Source organism: Arvicanthis niloticus, chromosome 18, assembly GCF_011762505.2.
Source record: "Arvicanthis niloticus isolate mArvNil1 chromosome 18, mArvNil1.pat.X, whole genome shotgun sequence".
Classification (NCBI taxonomy): Eukaryota; Metazoa; Chordata; class Mammalia; order Rodentia; family Muridae; genus Arvicanthis; species Arvicanthis niloticus.
In genome coordinates this window covers 51,467,485-51,482,297 of record NC_047675.1, presented here as the reverse complement: position 1 = coordinate 51,482,297, position 14,813 = coordinate 51,467,485, and the positions used below count along the sequence as shown (strand labels likewise).

The 14,813-nt window shown below is 47.5% G+C and overlaps 1 protein-coding gene across 3 annotated transcripts in view; it reads left to right on the top strand.

The window, feature by feature from the left end:
* Pcnx2 (pecanex 2) overlaps positions 1-14,813 on the top strand; it is a 149,180-nt gene that overhangs the window by 111,107 nt on the left and 23,260 nt on the right. For all 3 annotated transcript variants that reach the window (XM_076916055.1, XM_034523088.2, XM_076916056.1), the window contains 4 exons: positions 2,259-2,317; positions 5,813-6,028; positions 12,359-12,612; positions 14,034-14,267. In XM_076916055.1, coding sequence (XP_076772170.1) covers positions 2,259-2,317; positions 5,813-6,028; positions 12,359-12,612; positions 14,034-14,267 — 763 coding nt within the window. The remainder of the gene's footprint in view (positions 1-2,258; positions 2,318-5,812; positions 6,029-12,358; positions 12,613-14,033; positions 14,268-14,813) is intronic.

Genomic DNA, 14,813 nt, shown 5'->3' with positions numbered 1-14,813 from the left:
GAGGCTGGGAGGGGACCTGAAGCAGGATGGAGCAGCATGCTGGGATTCATGACCTTCTGAGGAGCAGCCAAAGAGCTCTTCTCTGTAATCTTTCTGTGGAATCTTCTACTACATTCACACTGGACTCTACCTAGATGGCCGGCAAATATCTGAGACAGACAAGGAAGCAAACAATGCTTTCGATTTTTTTCCTGAAGACAAGCCATTTCATTGATTAAAATCATAATCCCACCCAGGTATTCTTGTTATTAGTTCCAATCCCCAGGAGGCAGGTTCAGCATTCTGGTGACATTCCTGACAAATGCTCATTGTTGACTAAATTATACTGAGTATGTCCTGAATTACATGTAAATCTAAGTCAAGTGTGTAGCATCAGGGACAACTGGACAGGCTTAGAAGATGGCTCAGTAAAGCACTTGCCCTAGAGGCATAAGGATATGAGTTCAAATCTCCAGAACCTGAATAAAAATGCCAACAGTGTGAGCACAGGGTCCCAACAGCAAGATGGGAAGCAGAGAGAAGCAGATTCTTGAAAGCTAGTGGGCAAGGTAGCCTGGCCAATGTGGTAAAGTTGCAGACCAAGGAGAGGCCCCGTCTCAAACAAGAGGTAAGAGGGACCCAAGGACCAACAGCCTAGATTATTTTCTGCACCCTTACACGCACAGGCACGAGCACACACCACACACATGCCACACACACACATGCATGCATGCATGCACACATGTACATGCACATGCAGCTGCCTCTCTTCCTGGGATGTATCATAGTAGGAAATCCTTCAGAAACAGAACCCTATGCCTAAACCTCGTATTCATGCTGCTGTGTCAAAAAAACAAAAACAAAAACAAAAAAAAAAAACCCTTTCTTAGAGTGGTCTTAAGTTAGATGTGAACTAGCCACATTTATCACAGCTAAGCACCATCAGATTCAATGGCATCTCACTGACAGCCTCTACCATCTAAAGGCCAATATGACTGGTACTCTGTGTCTGAAATACAAAGACAGCTAATCCAAGCAGGTGCACTCTGACTTTTAAGGGTCATGAGGTATGTGGCACAAAAGACAGGTTGTCTCGGGGATACTGGTGGGTCGAGAATCTATCTATTCCAGTGGTTCTCGACCTGTGGGTTGCAGATACTTACAACAGTAGCAAAATTATAGTTAGGAAGTAGCAACAAAGTAATTCTGTGGTGGGGGGGCTGCTACAACACGGGGAACTGTATCAAAGGGCTGTAGCATTCAGAAGGCTGAGAATCAGTGCTATAGGCCTTGGAGAGATTTTCCGATTGGTCAGAGTGAAGCCTTTCTGAGCACCACCGATGCCTTTTAAGAGCCGTGAATCAAGATGCACTGTTAAGATGAGCCCTGTTCCAGTGACTCCTTGTTGCCAGGGCTGCAGACAGTCTACCCTTTCCTAAGTTTGTAAGAGTTGCTTTCATGGCTCAACCAAAGAAAAATCAGTAAGTATAGCCCCAACTGGTAGTCGCTGGTGGTGGAGATGGTGACTGCCCACAGATGTTTTCAAGAGACAATTGGAGGCAAAGGTGCTTTGTGTAAACACTGTTCTCAAGTTCTGAAACTGGGACTTGTGACATTCTCGGTGGGTGCCCTGCCGCTGAGCTAGATGACCCGATTTCTATCCCCAGTACCCACACAGTGGGAGGGAAGCAGTAGCTCCAGCAAGCTGTCCTCTGATGTGCGCGTGAATGCATGGGATGCACATGTACACACACACACACACTCACACACACTCGCTCTCTCTCACACACACATTCACACATACAATCACACACGCATATACACACAGACACATATATACACACTCACACACTCATACACACTCACGCTCTCTCTCTCACACACACATTCACACATACAATCACACACACACGCATACACACACAGACACATATATACACACTCACACACATACACATTCACACATACAATCACACACGCATATACACACAGACACACATATACACACTCACACACATACACATACATACACTCACACACACACATTCACACACTCACGCTCTCACACACACATTCACACATATAAGAACAGCCTTTCTCCCCACTCCCCAGTGCTGGGTGGATGTAACAACTCCTCTTTCTCTGCAACACTGGCAGGCAGGGGTGGCCCTCCTCCCCTGTAAACAACCTGCACGTCCATCTCACATTTGTTCTGTATACCAGCTCCCTAAGGGCAGGGGTCTAACCATGATCTTTCACCTCTCTGTGGCCCCTTGCAGTACAAGGCGTGTGGATAACTCCAACACAAGGCTGGCCGTGCAGATGGAAAGAGACCCAGGTAAGCACTTTTCATACTCTCTTTAAACTTTGTGTTTCTTTTGTTAAACAGATAGATACCAAAGACGGTATTAAGTATGGTCTGTGTGGCCATGGCAGAGTCAATGCATGTCTCAGTAAATACACTGACCACAGGGAAGAACTGGGCGAGTAGCCCCACCAACTCCCCCAAGGGTTGCCTTAGAAATAAGCTGACTTGTCAGTGACTGTTTCCTGTTACCCCATGATCACACTTTAAATTGTTTGTGTAGAGCAGTCTCCAAGCAGACTTTAAAGCTTAGAGCTGGTCTCTAAGGGAAATATCCTTTGAGCTGGGAATGGTTACACATGCCCATAAACCCCAGCGGTCAGGGAACAGGTGCATGAGGGCCAGAAACTCCAGACTACCCTGAGTGGCATAGTGGGGCCCAGTCTTTAAAAAGAAACAAAAGCATGGTCCTGTATTGGTCTTTATATTAACAAACCATTGTAGGACTGAGCCTGAAGAACTCATCAGAAACTCTGGTCAATGCGAAGCTGTGGAGTCACTTGTTAGTAATCCTTTGTCTTCTTTCTATCTTTAGCCATTTTTGTCTCTTCCTTCCTCTTAGCAGAATGTCAGTCTAAAGGGTAATTTTATTTAAGGTGGACATCTGTGTAGGCCTCACCCATCCTTGTCTCTAGAAAGAACAGTGTCCTGGGTCCATGCCGGTTATCCATGAAGATGCTCTGATTGCTCCATGTAACCTGGCAATGCCCTAAACTGAAGATGAATGCAGTGCCTCTAACTTCCCTCACAACCCTGTTTTGTAGCACAATCCACCCCAGAATGTTACTTGTTCCCTCCTGGGATCTGTGATCACATGGTTGACATGAAGCTGCAGCCATCCAGTGTCACCCAAGCATCAGACCTCAGGACACCTGTAAAGATCAAACACAGAATCCGGAAAGCGACTACCAAATGCATCCCGTTCTCCCACGTGTAAATCCAACACTAGAGAGTGAAACTGTCTTCATTGGGGCCATCTATACTGGGACTGCATAACCACACTTAGCATAAAATCAAATCCAGTTATTTGTTATTTGTGAGACTTTCTCTCAGGGTATAGGGGAAGAAGAGGAAGCAGGACAGTTGCTGGCATTCAGCTGTGGGACTCAGTGACTCAGCAGGAACCTTACGTTAGGCACAAGGCCAAGCCTCAGAAACGCAGCCTGCATCCAGCTAACCATAATTATATAAATGCATGGGCAGTGTGTACTAAGAATATGGCCTGAGTCCAATTTCTACTTTTCCTTATTGTGTTTGAGTATAGATCGGTGTGCACAGTAAGAAGGGCTAATTTTCATTCAGGGCTCTCTTTAAAAGTTCAGGGAACTGAAGGTAGCCTCTAATCAGCCTCTTCCCTGCCTGCCGATTCATCACAGACTGTGAATGTAGAGCAGGCCGGCAGGCTGGTACATGGAGACGCCTTATCAGCAATTCTATCCGTCAATCATTAACAGCTGATCGACGTCTCAGCTTATCACTTCAGCTTCCAACCAGCTCCAGAGCTGGGTCAGTATCTGATAGCTGCCTGCCCCGGTCTCACGGGGCACCGAACTGGGATCAGAAGACCTGGAAGAGAGAACTGGAGGACAGGGGACACAAAGAACGAGCGGCTTGTCTATAGGCTGATCAAACCTCTGATTTTACTTTTTTTTACACAGGGGTTATATACACAAAAAAGACAGGATGTGGGGAAGGGCATGACACAGGAGCATAGGTGTTCAGGGGGAGTACAGATATCTTCCAGAACAGAGTGTCAGCTGGGTGATCGTTCAGGGGACAGTTTACTATGACCCCACCTATGATTCACTTGTCCTAATCTAAGCTGGTACTACCCACCAAGGTCACCTATCTACAAGGTCTATGACTAAAGCCTGACAACTATCCACCAAAGCTGCTTGTTTACAATATGTTATAGCTATCTGTTTCAGTGTTTTTCCACAGAGACCCGAGACTTTGTGTTAGCAGGCTGGCTTAGGCCTATGGCTGGTTTTAGGCCTTCAGTGTATAAGCAAAGCTGCCCCCGACAGCTGCCTCCACGGGTCTCTTAGCAACAGCCTGGTCCTCCTTCCTATATAATGCTCAGGGACATCTCCATGCTCAGGCCAGCCTTGAGCTCTGTTCCCCAGGGTTCAGAGTGAGGCTGTAGTCTTAGTGGATGACCTCACAGAACCTGTCTCCTCTCTGGTAAATGATACATAAGAAGTCTTGACTTTTACTCCTAGGTCTTTCTTCAGGGAGACTCCTTGCCTGCCTGGCTTTTCAGGGGTTTCCTGATCCTGCAGTCGAGGTCCTGGATTTTCTCTCTGGCCTTTCCAGTTCTTCTTTGACCTACCTAACTAACCACATATAAAAAGGAAGCCCCAGCTTGTCCAGTCTTCCCTTGAAAAGCTTGTAGCCTTCACCTTGAAGCATCCAGAGGGGGAGAGCTGCAGACAGCCTGGAAGGAAATGATGGAAACACAGCACATACCTCAGTTTACCCCTCCACACACAGCCCTGGCCTTCCACTAGGAAGTGGGGCACCCTGGTCCTATCTTCTTCCAGCACCCTTTCGTTTCCCTGGCTCTTGACACCCATCCGACTGAGTGTTGAATGTTAACCATTGAGCAGCCATTAACAGAATCTAACCCTGGCTGGGATGTAAAGGCAACTCTCTTAGTTCCTGCTGGGGAGACGCAAATAGACAGCCACTGTGGGCATGGCGGGCCCAGATCCAGGTTTTACTGAAGAGGAATGTAAAGTTGGTTTTGCTTTGTGATGGTTCTACTCATAACTGCATGGAAAGACAGCCCCAATGTTCTTCTGTATACAAGGAAGCCAGGGGGCATTTGAGATGTACATAATAAGTAGAAAAGTAAGGTATATGCCTAAAGCTTAAAAGTTTGTGTGTGTGTGTGTGTGTACATGCATGCACATGTGTGTGCATATGTGTGTATGTGTGTATATTTGCATTCACGTGTGTGCTTTGTGTTATGTATGTGCACATATGTGTGTGCATGTGTGCCTGGTGCATGTGTGTGTGTGTGTGTGTGTGTATACAAGTGTTATTCCTCCAGAGCCATCTGATTTGTTTTTTTGAGTCAGGGTTTCTCTGTTTTCCGGGTGCTGGGATTACAAGTGCTTGTTACTACACTGGTCTTTTTAAAAACACGGTCCTGTAAGGACAAACTTGAGTCCTCAATCTTGCACAGCAGGCACTGTCAGCCCTCAAGGTCAGAGTGTTGAGGGCAACAAAGGATTGTGTAAGTCATTTGCATTTAGACAGTAATGTGTCTGTCTAAAGGTTACCGCAGGGTCTAGAGGGAAGGCATAGGAGGTCTCAGCGTAACCCACAGAAACAGGTGGAAAAATGATGCTTCTGTTTCCATAAAGACTCTGACCTCACTCAGAGGGCAGCGCATGCACTGTTTCAGGGTCTGAGCATAAGACAAGCATACAAGGGTGTACTTCTCATCCTGCCCGCCCTCAGGGAGTGATGACAACAACCTTAACTCCATCTTCTACGAGCACCTGACTCGGACCCTGCAGGAGTCCCTCTGTGGAGACCTGGTGCTTGGCCGCTGGGGCAACTACAGTTCCGGTGACTGCTTCATTTTGGCCTCGGACGACCTCAACGCCTTTGTCCATCTGATTGAAATCGGAAACGGTCTTGTCACCTTTCAGCTTCGAGGACTGGAGTTCCGAGGTAGGGCTGTCTTTGTTTCTTTGACTCAGTGGGTTGGGTTAAGTGTCATGCAGAGAGCACTGCTCAGAAGCCTCCTTCAGGGGTGGGGCGATGGCTCAGTTGCTAAAAGCATATACTACTCTTGCAGAGGACCTGGGTTCAATTTCAAGTACCCAGATTGTGAGACTCACAACCACTTTCTTGAGTTCCAGACAGTCTGCTGCTGCTTGGCCTTCGTGGGCCCCAGAGCTCTCGTATGTGCATACACATACATACACACAAATAAAAATAAAGTAAATCTTTTAAGAAAAGAAGCCATGAGCAAAAGACTTGCGGACTGTTCTGCTCAATGGGAGTTAAGGCTACCTCTCCTCTTGACCAGGCTTTCTGACAGAAGCACACCCCATCAGATAGAGAAACAATGACATCTTCTAGTCTACCCTCTGCTCTCTGATCCACCCAGAGGGGAGTGTCCTCACCACTGTGGTCCAGAGCCATCCCCGCTGATGTGCCTTCTCCACCCTGGTGGACTGTACCCTCTCAAACCAAGAGCCCCAGTAAGCCTCTCCTCTCTAAGTTATTTTACCATAGCAACGAGAAAAGTAATTGATGCAGAGTCATTCCAATGGCAGCTCAGAGTCATGTAGAAAAAGTAACCATGTCACGTGTCCCTGAGTTGTGGTGGCAGAGAGGCATGGTTTGCTGTGGAACAATGTCACCACAACATACTGGATTGCTGGAACCTCACAGGGTAAAATTTAGAAGGGGGTTCCTGCTGGGTGGTGGTGGGGCACATGCCTTAATCTCAGTACTCAAGAAGCAGAGGCAGACAGATCTATAGGTTTGAGGTCTTCCTGTTCTACAGAGTGAGTTCCAGGACAGGGCTACATAGAAAAACCGTGTCAAAAAAAAAGGAGGAAAGGAGGAGAAGAAGGAAGTTCCTACATGACCAAGGTCGGGGCTATATAAGTAATCTCCTGGGAGTTTTCTTGGTTTATTTCTTTCTTTTTCCAGTCAACAACAGTGGGAATCCCACTTGCCTGTAAGGTCGGTGCAGTGGCAATGTCTTCAGGGGAAAATGGCAGCTGACTTGCCTGGATCCCACACCTTCCCCTACGGTAGATTTTCTTTGACCTAGTTAGATCGTAGTTTTAAACACAGAGACTCAAAACCCCACAGCTTAACAAAATTGAAGTTCTGAGGAAGAACCCAGTTGACCCGTAAGGACTGTTGTTAGATCTGTTTCTCATATCCAGATCCAACAGCACATATCCAGGATCCCCATGAGGGCCGGCTTACTCCTTGAGGAAGTTCTGGATTTCTTCTCCCTCATTCTACTTTGCTTCTGAATTCCCAGTTTCCTGAAAGATTAGGTTTTATTTTGGTCAAATTTAATCTACTTTGTCACTGCCTGGGGCAGTCAAAGAAAGCTCACATTGATGGAGTCTCTGTTTCTCTGTCTCTCTCTCTCTCCCTCTGCCTGTCTCTGTCTGTCTCTCTCCCTCTGTCTGTCTCTTTCTCTCTGTCTCTCTCTCTCCTGCCTGTCTATGTTTCTGTCTCTCCCTCTGCCTCTCTCTCTCTCTCTCTCTCTCTCTCTCTCTCTCTCTCTCTCTCTCTCTCTGAAAATCTCCTGAGGAAGCCAGTAGAAGGAATGGCAGCTGTTTGCATATTCACAGCTGATTCCCCCTCCCTTTCCCCTCCCTCAATTCTCTCTCTCTCTTCCTCTCCTTCCTTCCTTCTCTGCCTCCCTCCCTCTTTCATACCAGGGATCAAACTCAGAACTGCATGCATGCCAGGCAAGTGTTCCACCACTGGGCTATAGTTTCTTAGGAAGAAAGAAATCTGCTAGAGAAGGAAGCCAGCAACTTGGGATCACGGGGAAGAGTTTCTGTCTTCCCCCTCCGAAACCCCAGCCCCCTGAAGAGAAGCATCATGTTAACAGGAGGTCCTAGTGTCAAGCTACAGAAATCAACCCAGGTTAACACAAGAGAAGAAGGCTTTATGGGAAAATGCTTCCAGGAATAAAGATTTCTGAGCAGCATGGAGCAGGTGTCCTGTGGGTTTGGGGAGTTCAACATCTGAAACCACACAGCAGGGAGCTGGGGAATGCTCAGTGGTTAGAGCACTTGGCACTGTTCCCAAAAACTTGATTTCAGTTCTCAGCTGAAATCAGTTCCCAGGTCCGCTGCCCTGTTCTATCTTCTGTGAGCACTTACATACACAGGACATATGTACACAGGGCACATACACTCACACACATGCAATACATTCACACTTATATAAATTTTAAAGTCACATGGCAGCTGCAAGGACCCAGGGTTGCCCTCACTTTGTTGAAACACTGGATATGCTGACCCCAGAATGTAGATAAATAACCTCTAAGGCTACCTCTACTCCTGAGTGCTCCCCTGCTGGGCTCCTCGACTTTCTGTCTTGCTGTGCTGTCAGCTTAGTCAGAGTCCAGGTCAAGTGCACCAGATCACCAAAGTCACGGTCACATACAAGTGATCGGGGTCAAAGGGTATCTGGCTTATCATTTCTTATCATGGAAGATGATCACTGAGATTTCCATGGAGGGTATATCAATTGGAGAAAGGCTGGCAGCTCTAGCAACACGCCTGAGCCCTACCCTACATCCCACGGCACAAAGCACTTTCACTTTGCAGAGATGGAGGTTGACCAGAGTAGCGTTGGCAGGACACAGAACAGCTCCATTTAATACCACTGAGAGTCACAGTCGATGTGTCTTTATGCGCTGCCTTCAAGGGTCAGTGTGGAGCCTGACAGAAAGTGGAGGAGAACAGGGAAAGTCGTTCCAGGCCAGGCCTTAGTATGGAACAGGCCATTTCGCTCCTTGTCTTATGGTTCCTATAGAAGTGATGTGAAACTGCAAGCCAAGGAAATAGACAGTGCGCGTGAGAGAGCCAACAGGCAGTGGCCCTGCAAAACTATTGGCTGGATGCTGCCTAAATGGGTGGATAGAGGCTAAAGAACCAATAGGCTTCAGACAGTTCTGAAGGTGAAGGGGTGGAGCAAACAGGGCATTGAAGAACCAATAGACAGGCTTCAGACAGTTCTGAAGGCTGAAAGGCCAATAGACAGGCTTCAGACAGTTCTGAAGGTGAGGGGGCAGAGTAAACAGCCAGGGCATTGGATTTCTCTTTACAAGATGCCTGTGAACTCGGGGTTCAAGACAGAGCACCTGGAAGGTGACAGCTAACTCCAAGAGATGTATCATCCTCCCTCCCAAGGGAAATGAAGAAGGGGCCTGAGCTCACAGCTAGCTCAGAGTGCAGTGGGCAACCATGTGACTCACCGTCTGGAAGCTGCCTGTCGGGTACTTGCTTCACTACCACAGTATTGACTTGGTTCACAGACACTAGGTAATTGGGGTCTTATCCCTCCGGTTCCCCAGCAAGTGTGAGCATGGAAGGCAGGATTGGGGATAACCAAGGGAAAAGCATGCCGAGGACTGGAAGCTCCAAGTCCTTGCATGTTCAAGGGTGTGACAGAGATTACAGTGCTTGGTCAGGCTAAGAAAGGAGCAAAGCAAACAAATGGGGGAAGAGAAAGCAGGATCCCAGGACAGCACGGAGGAGCTGTGAGCCCAGAAAGGGGCAGGGCCACTAGGGTTGAAGTACTAGAGAAGTGGCCACTGGAGGCGGAGCGCTCTGGGTCGATACTGAGAGGGAGGCAATTTTGATAAACACACCTAGGGTTGTTACTATGAATATAGAGGGAGGGGGCAGAAGAAGAGAGGAAGTGAGGGAGGGAAGGACATAGAAATGGAAAAGGGAGGGGAGAAAGGCAGGAAAGGGATGGCGGAAGGAGAGGAGAGGAAGGAAGGGAAAGAAGAAGAGAGAAAAGAGAAGGGAGAGGAGAGGAGGGAAGAAGGAAGGAGGGGAGGAGGGTGAGAAGAGGGAGGGGAAGGAGGGAGGGAAAGGAAGACAGAAGAGGAGGGAGGGGAGTAGAGAGGAGGGAAGAAGAAGGGAAGGGAGGAGGGAGAAAAGGGAGGGAGGGAGGAAAAGGAGGACAAAAGAGAAGGAGGAGGGAAGGGAGAAGGGAGGTTAAATAAAGACTGAAGTAAGGAATGCCTAAACATTTTTAAAGTCTATTTGTTGTTAAAATTTTAAGTCTCGTTTTCTCAGAATCCCTTCAGATTTTATTGTGGCCACACCCTGCAGGCCATTCTATCAGCTCAGCGTCCTAGTGAGCCTCACAGAAGGGACACCAAAGGTACAGTAGGGGTGTAGGCACCCATTCCCGTTGGAGCTAGAAAACAACTAAAAGCAAGATTTACGCTCCTGTCTGTGGGAGATGTTATCAGCCTTCTCAGGAGTTGGCTGACCCCATGATCACTGGCCCGTGGGGATGTGTGAAAATAGCCCTGTAGGCTAATCTTATCCAAAGCAGACCCAACTCAAAGCTTTATCTTAACTGGACATCCACATACAGCCCTCCCACTAATATTAAAAGTTTCTAGAATTCTCTTCATCTTGGCAGCAGTCGACTCTTCCTCGTGGCTTTATGTTTTATGTCTAGATGGCTTGAGAGATCTGCTAACTCGCTGGGTTCCAGGCTTCATCCATAAAACAGAGTGCTGTCTCCAGTGGATGCTCTCACACGTGGTTGCCTTCCTTTCTAAGTAGAGAAGCCCAAGGCTTGCCAGTGTGTATGGTAGGTCTAGGTGAACAGGGTGTGTCCCATGGCACTAGTAGAGTCTCCGCCACCTTAGCGTCCTGCACTCAGGGAAGCCCTGTGAAGAGGGGGCAGTTTTGAATGACCCGTGACCTAGGAAGGCCTCCTCCTCAGAGTCCAGCTGGTTCTGCTGCTCTTCTGGCCTATAAGCGGAACAAAAGTAGGGAGGTCTTACTCCCAGAGATGATTACAGATGCATGCATTTCAGCATTGCTTTGTGGTCATGTGTTCCAGGACAGGAATCTGGTCGGGAATAGATTTAAATGCCTACTGTTCTCTATTATGAGAATTGCTGGTGTTCCTGAATCTGCTCGATCTGACCAAGTTTTCTGTTTTGAGGCATGGTCTACTGCCCCACCAGACCTTTCTATCCTAAAGAACATGTGGCTTTGAGGAACTGTGGTGTGTATTTAGAACAAGGGGCTCTCATCTCTCTCACCTGCATGACCAGGTGGGCCTATGCATCCCATGAGACACCCAAACATCACCTTTCTAAGTTGATAACAGCCACTTAAATGGATGTTGTCCAGAAACAAAATTTCATCGTGGAAAAACAGTGGTGGCCATTTGAAGGCATCTCGGCATGTTTAGAATCTAGTTTGTCCAGCTCCACACCAGGAAAAGCGTGTTCTTAGGGCCGTATCTAAATGCTAAGCAAATTTCTGCAGACTCTACAGAATAAAAAAAAAGTTATTAAAAAAAAAAAAAAAAAAACTTTCTGTTGTGCTCAGAAAGCAAACGTTATAAATCACTCTGACATACGTAACACACTTTTGTGTTTTCTCCCCCTGCACACTGGGCCAGCGTTCCTCAAGTCTCTCAAGGTCACTGCTTAGAGATGGCTGATCCAGTGCTGCTCGAGAGTCAGCCTAGGAAGTGCAGGAGAAACTGCTCATGAAAGCAGGACAGTATGGAGCTTGGGGGTGGGAGCTAGCGAGGCAGCAGGGGCCCTGGCTTTGTCTGTGCTGGGAGAGACCAGAGATCACATCCAGACACTGCTGACATCACCAAGATCAGTGAGCAGAGCCATATGGGTCCTGGTATCAACTAAGGTTGTTAGGATTGGTAGCCAAAGCCTTTACCCACTGAGTCATCTCACTGGTACCAAGAAGCCATCTAGATTTTATCAGGTAGAGTTAACATTCTTTATAACCCTATTCAACTCAATACTAGCCCATATCTTTTAATCTACTTTTTGGGTGTTTTGTTGTACCTGCCTACCTACCTACTTACTTACTTACCTACCTACCTACCTGCAGAGACATAGATTCTCTGTCTCTCTCTCTGTCTCTCTGTCTCTCTCTCTCATACACACACACACACACACACACAGAGAGAGAGAGAGAGAGAGAGAGAGAGAGAGAGAGAATGTATGCACCTGCTTGCACTTAGGCACACACCAGAACAGTTGATGGTTATAAGAATCATGGCTATATTGTAGGCCTGCTTTAAACTAAGAACAAACACCTGATTCTAGCACCTTAAAGAGATACCTCATGGGGCTAGACAGATGGCTCAGTGGCTAAGAGTACTGGCTGCTCTTCCAGAGAACCTGGGTTCAATTCCTAATACACATGGCAGTTCATAACTGTCTGTAACTCATGCCCTCTTCTGATCTTTCTGTGATCTAAAGTCTATTGTGTCCTTGGCCAGGAACCTATTGCCAGCAGAGGGAAGTGGAGGCAATCATGGAGGGTGACGAGGATGACAGAGGCTGCTGCTGCTGCAAACCCGGCCACCTGCCACACCTGCTGTCCTGCAATGCTGCCTTCCACCTACGCTGGCTCACCTGGGAGATCACGCGCACACAGTACATCCTGGAGGGCTATAGCATCATTGACAACAACGCAGCCACCATGCTGCAGGTGTTTGACCTCCGCAGGGTGCTCATCCGCTACTACGTCAAGGTGTGATGTGTTTCCCAGAGCTGTGGGTGGAGGATGAGAGAGAAACAGGGCTACTGAACAGCTCCACACAAGCTGGCACACAGAGGTTCCTCCCCAGCTTCCCAATGAGAGATGCAGCCAGGCTTGGGGACTTCACCTTTATTGAAAAACCCAGCAGGGCTTTGTGTTAGCCTGACCCTGGGCAACCTTGACTGTCTCTCCATTTCAACCACAGCAGGGGGTGATTGTCATGATGGGCAAATTAAAGATCCAGGAAGCACCAGCAGGCCCTGTGTTGGAGTTACACAGCCTTATTAGATGCTGGACAAATGGTCCAACTTAGAACCAGCATTGTGAGTTGGAGATTCAGCTCAGTAGGCAGAGTGCTTGCCTAGCATGCACAGAACCCTGGGTTCAATCCCTGGCACTGCATAAAACCAGATGTTGTGATACACATCTGTAGGATCAACACTCAGGAGGTGGAGGAAGGAGGCTCAGAAGGTCAAGGTTGTCTTTGGCTTCACTGAGAGTTCCAGGCAGGGCTACAAGAAACCCTGTCAACAAATACTCAATCCAAAGATTAGGAAGTACAGTGGTTTAAAGACCTTATGATGGACCCATCCTGGGAAAGGTCGTAGATGGTGACAGGCCTATTGAAGGCTTCACAATTCTATGTTGTCCTGTGGAAAGGTCTCTGTACTCCCCAGGGCCAACAGTATTGTTCTGTGTAAGGCAAGAAGAAAATCAAGTTCACCACAGCTCAGTAGCTGGTGTTGGTTCAAACTGGCCCAGGGTAGTTTATTTGGCCATGATCAAGCACAGCACAATTTTGGGGAAAAAAAGTTTTCTGATGATATTGAACTCAGTCCTGTGTATACAACAAAGTTTGAGACATGATTACATATTGAATCTCTTTTCAAGTACATATGACCTCTTCTGTAAAGAAGGGTTCTGTTGATTGAAAAACAATGCTCAAGATAAGGTCTTGCAAGAAAGAATCTGAGATAAGAGTCTGGGGAGTCCTGGGTGGCCTGGCCCTGCAGATATCACAGAGGTCACCAGGCTATCAACTGCATCCGTTCCCAGCCGCCTGGGCAGAAAACATGTTATACGTCTCTTCTTTTGAAGAGACAACCCTGAGTGTTTAACATTCCTGGTTTCCCTAGTGATAATCTGTGACCGCACGGATCTCATGCCCTCTACCCTGTCCCAAGAGCCAAAAGGGACCAACCCATTAGAGGCCCCAGACCCCTCGTAGCCAAAGCTGTCTTTGATGGAGACAGTGATGTTGTTTCTTAGCCTCTGAGGCATCTTTCCAGCCCCTTCATACTGAGTCGTAGTAAATCAAAATAAATAAATAAATAAATAAATAAATAAATAAATAAAGTCTTCCTGGTTGTGGACTGGCTACGGAATCTCACAGTCTTGTTTGCTTTCTGCAGAGCATAATATACTACATGGTCACTTCCCCCAAACTCGTCTCGTGGGTCAAGAATGAATCCCTGCTGAGGTCCCTGCAGCCCTTTGCCAAGTGGCATCACATCGAGCGTGACCTCGCCATGTTTAACATCAACATCGATGATGACTATGTCCCGTGTCTCCAGGGGATCACCCGGGCGAGTTACTGCAATGTGTTCCTGGAGTGGATTCAGTACTGCGCAGGGAAAAGACAGGAGGTAGGGAGGGGGGCTGGGGCTGAGGGACCAAGTGCAAGCCAAGAAAGCAAGGGTCCTAATGTCCTCCCTCCTCCTGCACTCCAAGGTAGACAGTAAAAAACAAATAGAGGTGAGGGGAAAATCATGTTTCAAATAAATGTTTAGTACTGAAGTAAATACATGTTCTAGTACTTGATTAGGAAATATGTTTTGTCTTCAATGACAGAGCTTCAAAGGTGTCTGTCTGCTTTAAACTATGCTCAGGGTCTGTCTTAGTTAGGGTTTTACTGCTGTGAACAGACACCATAACAAAGGCAACTCTTAAAAGGACAACATTTAATTGGGGCTGGCTTATAGGTTCAGAAGTTCAGTTCATTATCATCAAGGTGGGAACAAGGCAGCATCTAGGCAGGCATGGTGCAGGAGGAGCTGAGAGTTCTGCATCTTCATCTGAAGGCTGCTAGGAGAAGACTGACTTCCAGGCAGCTAGGGTGAGGGTCTTAAGCCCACACCCACAGTGACACACCTACTCCAACAAGGCCACACCCACTCCAACAAGGCCACACC